Source organism: Calliopsis andreniformis, chromosome 4, assembly GCF_051401765.1.
Source record: "Calliopsis andreniformis isolate RMS-2024a chromosome 4, iyCalAndr_principal, whole genome shotgun sequence".
NCBI lineage: Eukaryota > Metazoa > Arthropoda > Insecta > Hymenoptera > Andrenidae > Calliopsis > Calliopsis andreniformis.
Window position 1 is genome coordinate 42,957 of NC_135065.1, and position 15,786 is coordinate 58,742.

At 40.3% G+C, this 15,786-nt stretch overlaps 1 protein-coding gene and 1 pseudogene across 1 annotated transcript; one reads left to right on the forward strand and one right to left on the reverse strand.

Annotated features, from left to right (window-relative positions):
* Nucleotides 1-291: 291 nt before the first annotated feature.
* On the forward strand, nucleotides 292-717 carry LOC143178239 (uncharacterized). Its single transcript, XM_076376768.1, has one exon. It carries the CDS (start codon nucleotides 292-294, stop codon nucleotides 715-717), a length of 426 nt encoding a protein of 141 aa, XP_076232883.1.
* Nucleotides 718-828: 111 nt separating this feature from the next.
* On the reverse strand, nucleotides 829-1,583 carry LOC143178191 (uncharacterized; annotated as a pseudogene).
* Between the last annotated feature and the right edge of the window lie 14,203 nt (nucleotides 1,584-15,786).

The window sequence follows — 15,786 nt, forward strand, 5'->3', positions numbered from 1 at the left end:
GCAATGTGATAACAATACAGAATAATGTTCAACAGATACAGCAGGAATTTGAACAAAGATTGGCTACATTTCAGAACAATTTAATAATACTGCAAAATGATGTTCGACAAGTATTGCAAGTATTAAACCCTCATTCTCAAGAGGAAGATTATATAACAAACCATAGTGATGAAGGCATCCATCGTGGAACGTTTTAATCGTACTTTAAAACATCATATGTGGTAACTGTTTACACTCAATGGAACATATAGATGAATCGATGCATTACCAAGTCTTGTGGCTGAATACAATATGCGAAAACATAGAACTATTGGAATGCGGCCATGTGATGTTACCCCAACAATTGCAAATAAGCTTTTGAACACAGTATATAACAATATAAAGATTGCTGCTCCATCGAGATTCAAGGTTGGTGACTCTGTACGCATCAGCAAATACAAAACCGTTTTCGACAAAGGATATACACCAAATTGGACAGCTGAAGTGTTCAAGATAATCAAAGTACAGATAACTAATCCTGTGACTTATCTGCTACAAGATTCATGTGGAAAACCTATTGCGGGAGGATTTTATAAACATGAATTACAACGCGTTATCAACCCCGATGTGTATTTAGTGGAAAAAGTATTGCGTAAGAGGGATGATAAAGTATATGTTAAATGGTTAGGATTTGATAATTCACACAACTCATGGATACATAAAAATAATGTATTGTAAACATAAAAAGATGTTTTTACTACAATATTAATATAAAAAAAAAAAAAAAAAATGCAAATAAATCAATTTTCATAAAATAATTTCAATCTATTATTGTGAAACTTCTAACCGTTACAATGTTATTTTATAATGCCCCCAAGGTAGTGTATCATTTGAATCAGCTATAATATATCGCTTATCATCATATGGACTGAGAGCAATTTTCAATTCTGTTATAGTATATACCTTATGCAATTTAGACCTTATGCCTGACTGACGACGAGTTATTTCAAATGCATCATGTAAACAATGTTTGTAATCATCGAAATTTATCATTTTGGCTACAACATTGTTTTTAACACCTTTCAACTTTTTCACATCTTTTTTACAAACACTTTCAAAGCATACATCTTTGCTCTAAGTCCAATAAATTCAGTCATTATTGAACCACTGCTTTCATCTTTCATCAAACCAGGCACTTTCTTATTGACAAGCGGTATAGCATATACATTGTCTATTGGATAATCGCTGGTGTCGAATCTATGGATATCACGTTTCATCATCTCATAAACATCTTCACATTGAATATAATAAATTAAACTGTCTGTGTCGGTATACATAATTTTACAATTTCGTTGGTGTAATGGATACATATAGTCGTAGTGGAATTTGTACAAACATGTTTTTGATATGTCTAGAATGGCCATACCAACGCAAATTGGTTTGTTGAATTTAACCATAAGTTTACGCAACTCAATTGCAATTAAATTTTCTGAAAAAATACTTCTGCTATGAAAGTTAAGTTTTGAGATCATTGCCTCTACACCAAATCTTCCATCCCATTTTGTCAGAAGTTTTACATCAACATGATTTCGAACATTTTCCATTGTTTTACCAAATACTGCATTGTTCATTAATTTATACAAATTTTTTTCAAAATCATTTGATGCATGTGTTCGAAATTGAGTATTGAGTTCTATATAATCGCGAAGCCATGGTGATTGATTAAATTGGAGAATGCGGTGTATCTTTGTAATGCGGAGACCATGCTGAATACACTGCTATAAGTTGCGATAATGTATAACGTAACGCTCCTTATCGTATAATGTAGTCAAAAACTTATCCTGTTTTTTACCAGGGGGTTTGGCACGTGTTGGACAAAACGGTAGATCAGCATGATCATCATGTAGATGTTGTAGATATTCTATATCAACTTCTTGAATATAACCTATCGATGAATCAATTGCAATTGAAGATACATCAAAATTTTCAACACTATTGATCCATTGAAATCCTGCATATGGTAATGGTTGACAGATTGCCCATCCATATAAATTGTTTATATCAAAGTACATGAGATACGATGATGATTTCAATGGATCATAGGATGACATAGACTTATTATTGGCTTGCACATATCTCCCAGAACATTGACTCAAGCCACCACGTATACCCCGCTCGATAAACAAAACCATATCGATGTCAGTGAGCAATTCAAAATTAACTTTAGTATGCTTTAACATAGCATCCTATGTAAAACCAGGTAATGTGTAATAGTGAGCTGGATCTAGACCACAACTATTGATACAACTTTCACGGAAATTTTCAAAAATATCTGCTAATAATAAAATATCTGTTTTTAAATATAAATCGCTGTATTCACCTAAAGTTTTAATCTCAAAAGAATGCCATATGTTCTCAGCGTGTGCGTAATCGCTTTCGGATACTATTTCATCAGTCAACGAACTATAAAAAGATTCCCGCGATGGTAAACACGAATCTTCTAATTTCTCAAAGCAATCAATGTATTCATATGGAAAGACACCCTTTCGCGTCAATAAATCAAATTTTTCTTTGGATAACATTTGAAAATTTGAGTATAAAATTTTTAGCTTATCTTTACTGAGAAAAGACGCTAATTTATCAAGACTAGTATTTAAAAATTTATATGAATCGATAAATCGTAATTTTATATAATTTCGACAACCTAATTCTTCTTCTGTTACATCTTTTACATGTTTTGTAAACGAAATATACTTTTCTTTGGTTATAGGTAGTAAATCAATGTAACCTTCAAATGCGTTAGCTAATTCCATAATGATAAAATGGGAATCATATCCAGATAAATTGTGAAAGACTATCGGGATATGGAATGAATTTTTATAATTTATATTACAATCAACATGTGCAGGACCTCTATAGCGCCCTGTTAAATGACAATGATCTCGCACACGTGTTTCGTTGATATCGAATGATTTCTCACAAATATGGCAATGTATAGCATTGTGAAATTCACCCCACTGCTCTTTCGATAGGTGCACCATAGATATATTATTAGATAATATAGATTTAACAGTCTGTGCTAAATTCTTTAATTCCTGAATAAACCATGAAACGCAGTCTATATCGCGACGATATTGATATGATGATAATGATGTGTCATAAGAACAATGCACATAATATCCAATACTGAATACCCTATGATGTTGATATGCATGCGATATACATTCATCTTCGACACTATCCTTAATTTTTTCTAAAACACACTCGAGGTCTGCATAAACCACAAACGGAACCCGATCCTTTCTGCAATAATTGTTAAGTTTGAGCCATTTATCCTCCTCGCTGGGTAGCAGAACAGTGCATTTATTCATATTCTGACAATCATTCTGATGAGCATCTAACCTTTCACGGGAATTGAAGAAGTGTAAGCATCTGTAAAAGTATTCATATATAATCTTTTATTTTTCATAAAAATTAAAATCTTAATGTTCTTACATGTTTATACATACCGATCACAAATGAACTTCTCTTCTTTATGTTTGCTTAATTGTGTGCCAACAAGTCGAGACAAATTTTTTATCCATGCAAAGTGTCCTATGCCATCATTCTCTTTGTACAACAAATTCATGTCTATCCCTCTTCTGATCAGTGAGACGTAATGGAACGATGATTTGCTTCAGATCCTTCTTTGTTTTCTTGATGTTTTCTTCGATGCTGAATACATTCACAGAGATGTTATTCAGCGTTTCAAACTTTTTAATATCATTCATGGATATTGGAAATTCGATATTTTCAAAATTAAGCACTGTTCTATAATATGGGTATGAACTTTGCTGAGATGTATACTGTTTAGCTGGATACAAAGCGGCTACCACAGTCCATGCGAAACATGCATCGTCATAGGATTTTACAGAAATTACTGCTTTTTTAAGTAGTACTTCTCGCGGTAGCTTGAAATGACATCCAACATGCATCGGATTATACTTGTTTAAATTGATTATTAAATTCAGTATTCGCGACAATGCCCATCCACTATCACGTTCCTGAAATTCTTCCAACAATGTTATTGTACATTCAACAATACATCGTTCATACCACTCTTCAAGATCCGATGCGCGAAATAATTCACAGTTTTTGGTAGTTAAGCTTTTCCTTTCACATTTATCACTTGCTATAAATTTGCCATTAAATATCGTATTCACTTTAAGTGCAGTGTGCTTCACCAATGCATGTCTTACATGTAAAAGCACTATACTTCTCGCACCATGAAGGAAATTACGTGGATAGATATAATTTGAGTTTATCGCAACACCTGTCAATACACGATTTTCGAATGCAGTTTCTAATTCACGCCACAAGAGACCATTGTTTGAATGTCCTGCACCTTCATGCACGAAACGAGTACGCGTCACTAGTTTAAAACTTTCAAATTGTGCAATTTGAGCAATCAGAGATTGCTGAGTACCAATTGATAATCGAGGGCGTTTCTTTACTCGACAATATTGTTCCAATGACTCAAGATATTCGTTGCAACGTTCTTCCCATGCAATGTATTCATCCAGACAATTCAAACTAACGGCTTGTTCCCGCAATTCGTGTTCAGTAAGAACAAATTCATCAATGTCCATGATTTGTTAACTCTTGAAAGTAACAGCACATTACACACAAATCTTTTATTTTACTTTTATATATTCTGATCATAGTTTAAACTGGTGTCATATGTCGCAATCACGTTGCATCTGTTTGTTCGTATAAAATTTCTGATGATTTTAGATTATGCTGACATTATGCTGACAAGAAGTCACGCGCAATTCGAGAAACTAAATAAATCATATAATATATTACAAATGCATTTTAAAAATTATTTAAGCAAAAAAAAAATGTATTCTTTTTAGAAATTATTTTAACACTTATTGTGTCAGTATAAATACAATGCTTACATCTTTTTTCATGTATTGTGCAATGGTTATAAATACAATGCAGATGTATGACTAATCAGCTGTTATTGAATCAAACATTCATTTATACAATTTATAAGAACATAAATACTAAACATAAATTTTTTCATATTACAGTATGAGATTGCAAGTGATATATAGATGTATTGCTAATCAATTACGACGAAATATTAGACATCTATTATACAATTTGGCAAAATGTATAATTATAATTGATGTAGAACATGTTGACGAACAGTTGTGATGGTAAAGTAAGGGGAGGGGAAACTGAATTCAATGGGTGTGGCAATGGTGGGGGGGCGAAATCGTTCACGCTCGATGTGTGATACGAATCAGAGTAGGAAGTCTCCCCCTCCCAATTGATGTGATGAGCTATTCACATAGCTCATAACAACAAATAGAAGTGGAAGGAGTAAAGCATATTTGCAATGGTCGGAAGCCAACTGAAAACATTTCTTACGGGAACTTGCCTGAGTTATTCGTTAAATGCTGTGCTAAAATATAAAGTTCAATCTGTAAACTTCGTGGTAAACTATTAATTGTATACCAGAATACAATTTTTATAAATAGAATTAAATCAAAATGTGTTCTCAATATTATGAAGAAAAGTGAAGAAATACTAAGAAAATTAAATATGTGAAGTATGTATTAATCTTACTCTTAATCTTAAAATGATTATATATATATATATATATATATATATATATATATATATATATATATATATATATATATATATAATTCTATATATAATTCTACTTTCAAACCGTCACACCCACGCCCTGTTCGTATCTTGGGAAGAAGGTACCCGCTGACATCAACATCCTATACATATTTAGAAATTGGAATCGCAGTTGGACCCATATCAACCGTTGAAATTATTCTTGGTGATAATAAAAAGAATGTGTTCTATCCGTGAATTCAGATTCCCCACCAATATGGATTGAAGAATTTCTAATAGAATTTACCAAAATTCATAATGTTAAGCTTATAAAATTTAGTCTAGCTAATATCTCCTTATATTACACTATCGAAACGTTGAATAATTTATTCAATCATGTAAAATGTATTAATCTTATGCGGTCACAACTATATGAAAATACACATCGTATTAATATTCAGTTTATAAATTTTGTAAATGTTTTGAAACAAAATGGTGTCACACCAAAAACGAACTTGTCATGTATTGCTAATATGATATGTAACAGTAAATATTTCGACGACGATTCTTTGATTGATTGTGAACTACTAGCGTGTGCTTTAAATATTCTTGTCTACAATGCTAATATTTAATATTGTATAAAATTCTATTGTGATTTTATGCATTTAAATAATATTAAAAAACATTTAATAAAAATTAACATTTAATTTTAATTTTATGTACTTAATTACCTATCACATTCTACCTTCCCACTTCATACTTACATTTCTATAAATCAATTCGTAATAAGTGGAACTAATATATATAATTTTTAAAAATTTTATTATATTTCAAATAACTAATTTCATGTACTTAATAACATTTTTTCTTTTTAAATATTTTAAATCCTTTTATTGAAAAATTGAATAATTTCACACATACCCACAGTCTATCATTCTTCTTCTTCTCCCCAATCGATATAATAATATTCCATTCCAAATAATCTTCTTAGCCCCCAAACGTCTGCATCTTCCCCCTCAATCCACAACAAATGTAAAATTAAATCTCTCTGCCATCTCCATCGATAACTACTGATAGCTCTTCGATAATTTAAATTGATGTAGCCTGTAATTGGGGGATATAGCTTCTTCTGTAAGATTAAAAAATAAAAAGGTTGTTAAAACATCACATCACGAAAGTTCTCTCAAAATTTGAAAAAGACGAGGATGTTTATACCAAGTATGTAAAATGTTCAAATTTATTGACACTAATCATTTTTTTCTCTTCTTTTCTCCACAAACACTATAAATGGTAAAAACAATAACTTAATGTTATGTAAAAACTAAAAATATTTGATTTGTATAATACATTATATTAGAATAAGAAGTTTTATGCATATCTATACTTACACTTCTATTTTATTCTTCGATGAAGTTTCTCGGGGAAACAATCTCTGTAACCAACTACACTTTATGTTCATATGACACTTCTGAATCAACTGACAACGATGTTCTTGCCGAACAACCATTTGCATTTTATCGACCAATTCTTTTCGTTGATAAAACACATTCGCATGTTTATCGATCAATTCTCCATCGGTAAAACAGTTTTGCACTGATTTCAACCTGTGCCAATGCGTGACGTCATGAGTTGTGACCCCCCCCCCCCCCCCCCCCCCCGTAACGTCGGCCCCCTCGACAGCATGTTCAGAACCCCCATATATATACCACTCGCAATATATCGTCGAGCTGCGTGATATTTCGATAATATGCCTCGAAACTAGGCCAAACATCGATTTCTGTGATATAATGCGTAGTTTGACGTTAAAGTCGACGTTTGACTTGAAATTCGCCATATTTCACCAAACGCGGTGATATTTCACCAGTATGAGTCGAAACTTGTCCAGACATCGATTTCTGTCATATATAATGTGTAGTTTCATGTTAATGTTGATGTTTGACGGGAAATTAGATAAATCACCGTTAGTGATTTTGAACGCCTAGTTACAGTGCATATTAGAACAATCGATAATTTTCAATAGTGTTGCGTGGCCTTCAGGGATTTTTGACTGGAACCGGAATGAGTTCGTGCCCGTGGAGCACTAAGGCACTCTGCTCGTAAATAAATTAAAGAATTTACAACTCAAACTGAACTGTTATATTTAGAACAAGAAAAGACACGTCTGATCTGGTCAAAGGACTGAGGCGAAGAGAACGTACCAAAAATGGTTTCTCACTAGATCTAATACATGTTTGTTAATTTTTGGTATCTTTGTAACAAGGAACCAATTACATAATTATATTATAATTAATAAATTCCACTTCGTTAAAACTATCGTCAGCATTTATCGATTTCTTACTTTCAAGTCTTATACATCTTGGCGCTGGATATAATTCCTTACAGAAGGGGGAAGAAGATAAGATTTGAATGTTTAAATAGGTGTTTCTAAGGAGATATTGATTTATTCTTTACTCTGAAATATTCTGTCAAGTAATGTTTATAACTGATTTCAAGCATATAAACTTATTTCAACTTCACCTTTGACGCCTTCTCTATTACATTCAATTTGAACTTCGCGCCTTGAAGTTAGTGTCACGCGTTGTCACACAACAATAGCAAAAACTATCGATAAGTATCGATAGCGCCATCTAGGTCTACATCACTACACCCAATCACGCCACTTCACATCTCTCATTACCGAAGCTTCTCGGCACTGGTTGCTAGCGCCACAGTCATGCCTGTTTCATGCCTGTTTCATGCCTCTTTGTCATATTTGTTTACTTTCCATTGACATTACTTGTACACGTTACTGAGTTTTCTTATTATTAATAATCATTCCTTTCTCTTAGATTAATTACCCTACCCTCACCTTGTTATCCTAGTATTTCTAGTGTTAGTACATGTCGAAACTTTACGCCGTTTACAAACGCCCGTACCATTATCCTCGCCGATACTGCACCTTGCAGGTTATGTTCACGAATATTCCTAGACATTCCTAGACATTACTGTTAAGGAGACTTCGAAGAGGCAGCCTGAAAGTATATTCAAACGCAGGCGATAAGACCGACGAACCGATGACAGACCCGACTCACGTAACGCCAGGCCCGGTCGTAAATTAACTGCAGGCTCTTGAGAGGTATAGTTCAGGAAAAACGAGGACTTATCCAAGAAGGAAAAAGCATTCGAGCGTCACCCTCAAGATTGAGTAGACCTCGAGCTTAGCATGCGAACCGTACCGAATTGTATTCACAGAAATATTTTGTACTTTTTTCATTTTGTCTTACATTACCCTTCCCCCAATTCAGAACGAAGAGTAGAACATATTTAATTATTGTTAGAATCGCTTAAAATAAGGGATCTAACTAGGTTCCGGATAAGGTGAGAGTGAGAGTTTGAAAGAAAACAAGTACACTTGATTAAATTTGAGTCGGCCCTGAGAAGGACTTAATTACGACCTTTATCTTTTCCTCTTTTCGGGCGTGTACGTTGGAGCGGGGCCCTCGGTAGTTCGACGACACCTTGTCAGCAACGCTAGCATCTGAAAAAAATAATAGCGGTGGAACCGCATCGGTAAGCGAGAGTATGGCGATCACGCTGTACCTATTCTTCCCGACTCCAGGCTTCGATCACGAGCCTGGGGGGGGGGGGGGGGGGGGGGGGGGGGGGGGGGGGGGGGGGGCAATGCCTTGTCGTAATACAAGGTAATGCAGTGGACTGTATTATCGACTCTTCTTCTCTGACGAAGAAGTTGTCGATGAGCGAGTGGATAGAGAGGAGGAAGTCTCTTCTCTTCGCTTTTGCACCTTATAGGAAAACTCGCTTCGTACGAATTCCGATAAATGCGGGGATTCGCGAGCGGGGGGACACGCTATAGCTAGCGATTGCTAGTCCTGGTGGCTGAGGACGGCCAGAGGCTCCACGACTCCGTTCACCTCACCGTGTGCATCTATTCGTCACACGAGGGTTGCTTCTAAACGGGGTGGCAGAGCGCGAGTAACGCAGAGGTGATAGGCACGTACGTTAACTCTCTCTGTTGTACCCCACTCGTTCAGGAATCAACCACGAAGCGGCCTTGTTGCTCCTTGACGAAGATGAAACTTAGAGAATCAGGGCAGACCCCGATTCCAAGAGCGCAAATCTCGCTGAATTGTCACCTTTTGACGAACTAGGTGCTCTGTCGTACGTATAATACGTATTAAATCGAGTAGAGCAACTCACTAGTCGCAGGGGACAGAAGTTCAGCTATAATGCAAGCAGGATTTCAAGCGTCTAGCTACCAAACTACTTGAAACCGTGAAACTGGCTGAGCTGATGATGCTTGACGTTCTGTCGAAAGGGCCGGCGCAAGACTATTGTCGAAAGACGACTGCTGCGAGAGCCGCGTGTGTCTCCGCAAAACGCGAAACACGCTAATTTTGGCGCTACGCAGCGCTCGCCAATTATCTTTTCTATGGTTCTAATGTGATATGATTGACTCTCTCTCTTCTTCAGGCTCTGGAGTTCAAAATCGTTGCTCGACAATGCTCATCTTGTTTGAACTTCAATTTTAACGATAAAAACGAATCATACGACAATTGACCGTGTTTTACTGTTAGGACAACGGAATCTCCAACCGAAGGCGGCCTTCGGTCGGTCACGTATACAAACAGACCACGAATCTCGCGGACGAGCCAAATGTCCGTTATACAACCGCTTTTTAAACAATTACAAAATCTCGATTATCATGACAAGTATTTCCTTTATTCTTTTACTCTTTCTCCATTATCGTAGCGCTAAACGCTTCCCTTTTATTAATGTCAATATATCTCTTTTGAGATTCAATGTCCTTGCAGCTCTCTACAGGTTATGCTCGCTATCGCTCTTAGATATTAACCTTTTTGTCAACTCAGAGGTAACAGAAGAAAAATATTTCTAATTATATATTATAATTCTCAAATTCTACCATACATAAAGATTCCTATAAAATTTCCTCAAGTGACATCCTTCGAGATTTAACTGTAATTTATGTTTGACTTTTTACTATCGTTAAAACTCTACTGTCAATGTAAATATTTCATTTATTCTTCTGCTCTCCCTTCGTCTCGAGCTACAACAGATCTCATCCTAAGCGAAAGAAAAGCCATGTATGAATACAGCCACAATGAAACCGTTTCTATTGGAAATCTCATATTTAACCCAACGGATGACCCTCCAGATCATGAAGAAATTGTTCAATTCAAGCTACAAATTAGAAATCACACATTCCTAGTGTAAGGAAAATACTGGCATTCTCCTGGATTAAACACAGTTTCTACAGCCTGCAACTCCTATCACGACACGGAAAAATACGAAACAAATTAAAAGCCCTGGGTATAGCTGAAGCAGGCATGTGCGAATGTGGGCAGATCGACACGATTAAACACATAATATTCGAATGCACACTAAACAAACGACATCGGCAAAAACTCAAAGAGAGTATCGCCGAAAATGGATACACATGACCATGTAGCCTCAGCGTGTTGATGCATAGGCAAGTATACCCGCACCTTCTCAGTTATGCTAATACTGTAATAAAACAAAGAGAAAGCCCAGAATGAGGAAGGTAGCATGCAGGACATCAGGAAATACACTCCCAATCCAGGAATACCACTAAACTGAAATCTCATGAAATTGCATGCATTTAAAGAGCATGATGTATATTAAAAATTCACTGGAAAAGCTGACTGGCTGCGGACATAGAAACGACCACCGTTGTAATAGGACTCCCAAGAGACCTTTTTTTTTAACATGGAGAAATGCCTAACGCACAAGGGGGGGGGGGGGGATATGGGGCTTGCACCCACTAAAACTCCACGGTGGCCATAGTCGACGCATGAGGGAGGACTCCGGGAACTCTTCCGAATACCTCCGGAGTCCCACGACATACATTGGCGCGTGCCTCCGCCTGGATGACAAAAGGGACGACACCCGCCAGGGCCGCCACCGTTTCGTGGGCTAGGGTGCGGTAACCACGGACGACCCGGATGGCCGCGTCTCTGTACGCGGCACAACATGCGCCACGCGCTCCGGCTGACCACCGGGCCGCTGGCCCAAACGGGACATCCGTATAGGGCCATGGCCCGCACCACTCCCACATATAGGCGGCGTACCTTCTGTTCAGGTCCCCCGAGGTTGGGCAAAAGTCGACCAAGCATGGTCGACACGGCCACAACTCCGGGGACGAGGCGGTCGAAGTGTCCTTCGAAACGCCAGCGGCTATCGAGGTCCAGGCTGAGATACTTGAACCTTCCCCCGACCTGGATGCAGGCATTACCCAGCCAGACCCGAGCCTGGGGGGCACGCCGCGACAGAGGCAGCCCGTGAAACCAAACTACCTCCGTATTTTGCTGCGAGATCCGAAGCCCTAAGGCTCGGATCCTGGCAACGACCAGGGCCACGGCCATCTCGGCCAGAAGGACGGTCGTCGTCCATTGCCTCCCCACCACTAGGAGGAGCGTGTCGTCTGCGTAGTATACCACGCTTGCTCCGGTGGGGAGAGGCCCGCGGAGCACGGAGTCGTACCCCAAGTCCTAAAGGAATGGTCCTAATACGGAACCTTGAAGCACGCCCCGGCTAAGCACCCTCCGCTGGTTGCTATCCCGGCCCGGGAATACGATTTCCTTGTCTCGCAGGTAGTCCGACACCACGGCTTGTAGATAGGGCGGCACTCCGTGCTCTCGGAGCGCCACCCTGATTGCCGTCCAGGGCAGGGAGTTAAATGCGTTGGCGATATCTAAACTGATCGCCAACGCAACCCCACCCTGGGAGACAGCCGTGTCCGTGGGGGATTTGACACGATCGATCGCGTCTAGCGTCGATCTTCTCCCACGGAAGCCGAACTGGCAGTCGGCTATGCCGGGACCGTCACGAGACACTGCCTCCTCGAGTCAGCGGACGAGCACTCGCTCAAACAACTTGCCGACTTCATCGAAGAGACATATGGGCCGGTACGCGGAGGGCGAATCCGCGGGCTTTCCACGCTTCGGGACGAGGACCATCCGTCCTCGTTTCCAGAGAAGCAGTACCCGCCCTGACTGTAGGCAGCCATTAAATAGGCGTACCAGACGGGGCCCGAGGACGCGCAGCGTCTTTTTAAGGGCTCGTCCGGGCACTCCATCCGGACTGGGGGCGGTGTTGCGCACCCCCAACCGACAAACGGCGGCAGTGAGCTCCCCGTGGCTGACCCCCATTTCGACGGACCAGGTGGTCGGGTCCGCCGGCCGTGGCTCCTCCGGATCGACTGGAAAGAGAGTGTCCAAGACACGCCGGAGAATGGGGGGGTCGAGACTCGCCGTGATCGGGGGTGCCGCGGCTCCCAATCGCCCTAGGACGATCCTGTACGGACGCCCCCATGTGTCGCGGTCTAGCGAGTCAAGGAGCTCGCGCCACGCCTCGGACTTTGCCCTTTTGATGGCCGCCTGGAGGGCCACCGTTGCCTGGCGGTAACCCTCGTACAGCGATTCTTTCCTCGCGGCGTCGCGGTTGGCACGTCGACGGGCCCTGGTGTAGCGGCGTCGGGCGGCCACCTTTGCGTCACGCAAGGCGGCGATTTCGCCCGACCACCAGTATACGGCCCGCTTGCGAGGCTTTCCGGTCCGAGGCATGGCGGCGTCGCAAACCGCCGGCAGAGACTCCCGGAACCATTCTGCCTCGCGGTCGACGTCCGCGATGGGCCCAGCCGGCGGCTACGGCCAGGCCATTGCGAGGCAGCCATCAGCGCGTCCTCGTCCATCTTCTTGGGACGTTGGTTGATACCCAACTCAACCCATTCCTTCGCTTCGACCAGTAGTGCGATTTCTGTCATAAAGAAATTTTGGACCTCGTGGAACGTATCCTCGCCATCTTTAATCACTTCCTCGTTGAAGAACGGTGTGCCTTTACGGTGGTGGAGGGGAACGCTCTGCTTGAGTCGACTAACTCGCTCTAGCACGTCCTTCCACATTTCCGTGGCATAGTTCAGCTTCTCTTTCAGGAGGAAGATAGTAAAACTATTTCGTCCTTTCTTTTTCAGGTTCGTCACGAGTCGGGTCAAGCCTCTGACTCGTGAGACGATATCTTCCATATCACTCTCAAGGTTGGGCGAAAGCGCCTGCTCCTTTTGTGGAGTAGACATAGTGATACGATTCAAGAGGTAAACGCTGCTCGAATTTCGACCTGAAGAGAGGCTAATACAACTTTTCTTTGCCCTTTCTCAACCAAATCCGGCTCGAAGGACCTTATGTTAGAATCGCTGAATTCAGGGATCTAATGGAGTCCGGATTGGGTGATTGAGAAGAAGGTGTCAAAAGAAAAGCGTACAATTAATCAAATTTAAGTCGGTTCTTAAAAGGGCTTAGTTACGACATTCATTGATTTTTTAAGAACTCTGGGACGGGAGCCTCTTTTGGTCCTTGGTGGTCGTCTGTTCCCTTTGTGGAGCAGAGCTCTTCTCCTCTCTTGGACGCCGGTCAGCGACGCTGGCGTCTGGAAAAAGAAAATAGCGGTGGAACCGCACAGGAAAGCTAGCGTATTGCTTTCACGCTATACCGTGTCTTCCCGACTCCAGACTTCCATAACGAGCCTATGTGGAGGGGAGAGCAGTACCTTGACGTAACGTTAAGGTAGTGCAGTGGACTGTATTACCGACGATTCTTCGCACTGAAGAAAGCATCGGTCGGCGAGTGTACAGAGAGGAGGGATCCTCCTTTTCTCTGTTTAACCTGCCTTCCAGGAAGACTTGCCTCGTACGAATCACGATTGTAAGCCGAGATTCGCGAGCTTTCGACTCACTGTCACTAGCACTGGCTAGGCTTGGTGGCTGATAAAGGCCAGAGGTTCTAACACTCACCGTTCACCACGACGTGTGCATCTATTCGCGGGCTGCTGCTAAACGGGTGATAGAACGCGGATAACGCAGAGGTGCCGCACTTACGTTAACCCTCTCTGTTATATTGCCAAATATCACGGCTTAACCAAGAAGTGGTCTTTGGTTGCTCCTCTGACGAATAGCAAACTCAGGGAATCGGGGTAACCACCGATTACAAGAGTACAGTAACTTGCCTTAAATAAATCGATACTAAGCAATCGATGCTCTATTGCACGTATGTTACGTGAATATCGAATGGAGCAATAGCACGAATTGCAGTGCGACAAACACAGCAAAGAAGGCGTCACGAGCCAAGGAACTTGGTGCCCAAATTTCCTGACTCAGCGGACTCTTCTATAATTGCTGTAAACTTGCTACCGTTCGAGCGATCGGTGCAAGACTGACTTCGACTTGCGAGCACGAGACGCTCCGCGAAAAGCGCGGAGTCCCCGAAAATCCGCTACACGGCGTTCGGTTATCGTTGTTTATCTGCATCTAATGTTTCGATTTTACTCTCTCTCTTTGTCAGGCTCCGATATTCCCACTCGATATCGGGTCTGAGATTCAAACAGCTGATCGTGATCGCTCACCTGTTCGAACTTCAACCGCATCGGATGAAAAACGAATCGTAATTCGAATGTACCGAGTTTATTGTCAACGCAACTGAATCTCCTACTGAAGGCGACTTTCGGTCGGTCACGTATGCTAACGTACTGCAATTCTGGCGGACGAAACAAAGGTTCGAAGTTTAACTGTCTTTTAAACACAAACTATCCATTTTTACACCATCATTCGAAACGTCTCTCTTATATTTTGAGTAGAACAATAACATCTCATTACAAAAATACTTATTGCTAATCCATACATATGTTGTACGGTCAGTCTTTGATTAATCACATTTGTTCAGGCTGAAATCATACAGAAACTTTTTTCAAGATTTGCACCTCTTGGAAATAACACATTAAATTTTATATAAATATATATCGCTTCCTAACTCTATACATGATTGCACATTTAATAACCTTAAGTATCCTATCTAGAATATATCTAATCTCACTCTCTGATTTAACACTGTAAAAGTTTATCGCAATTCGATCGCAATACTCCCTAAGCGAGTACGCATTCATGAGCGTTACGCACCTAGCTGAGCATATAAATTCCTAAATTCTTAAAGGATTATATACCTTCATAGTTATACTCCTTTCTCAAATTTTTTACTCCAACTAATCTCTCGCATTCCTCTTTTAACATTACAGTTACCTAAACATTCGTTCCCCTTAGTTTTATATATTAATATCACATTTATTGATAAAAGCTGCAATCATTCTGCAAGCAGCTTGTCTGTT

Excerpts from the sequence above, each read along its gene's own strand:
- LOC143178239 (XM_076376768.1), top strand. The coding sequence starts at position 292 with ATGCGAAAACATAGAACTATTGGAATGCGGCCATGTGATGTTACCCCA.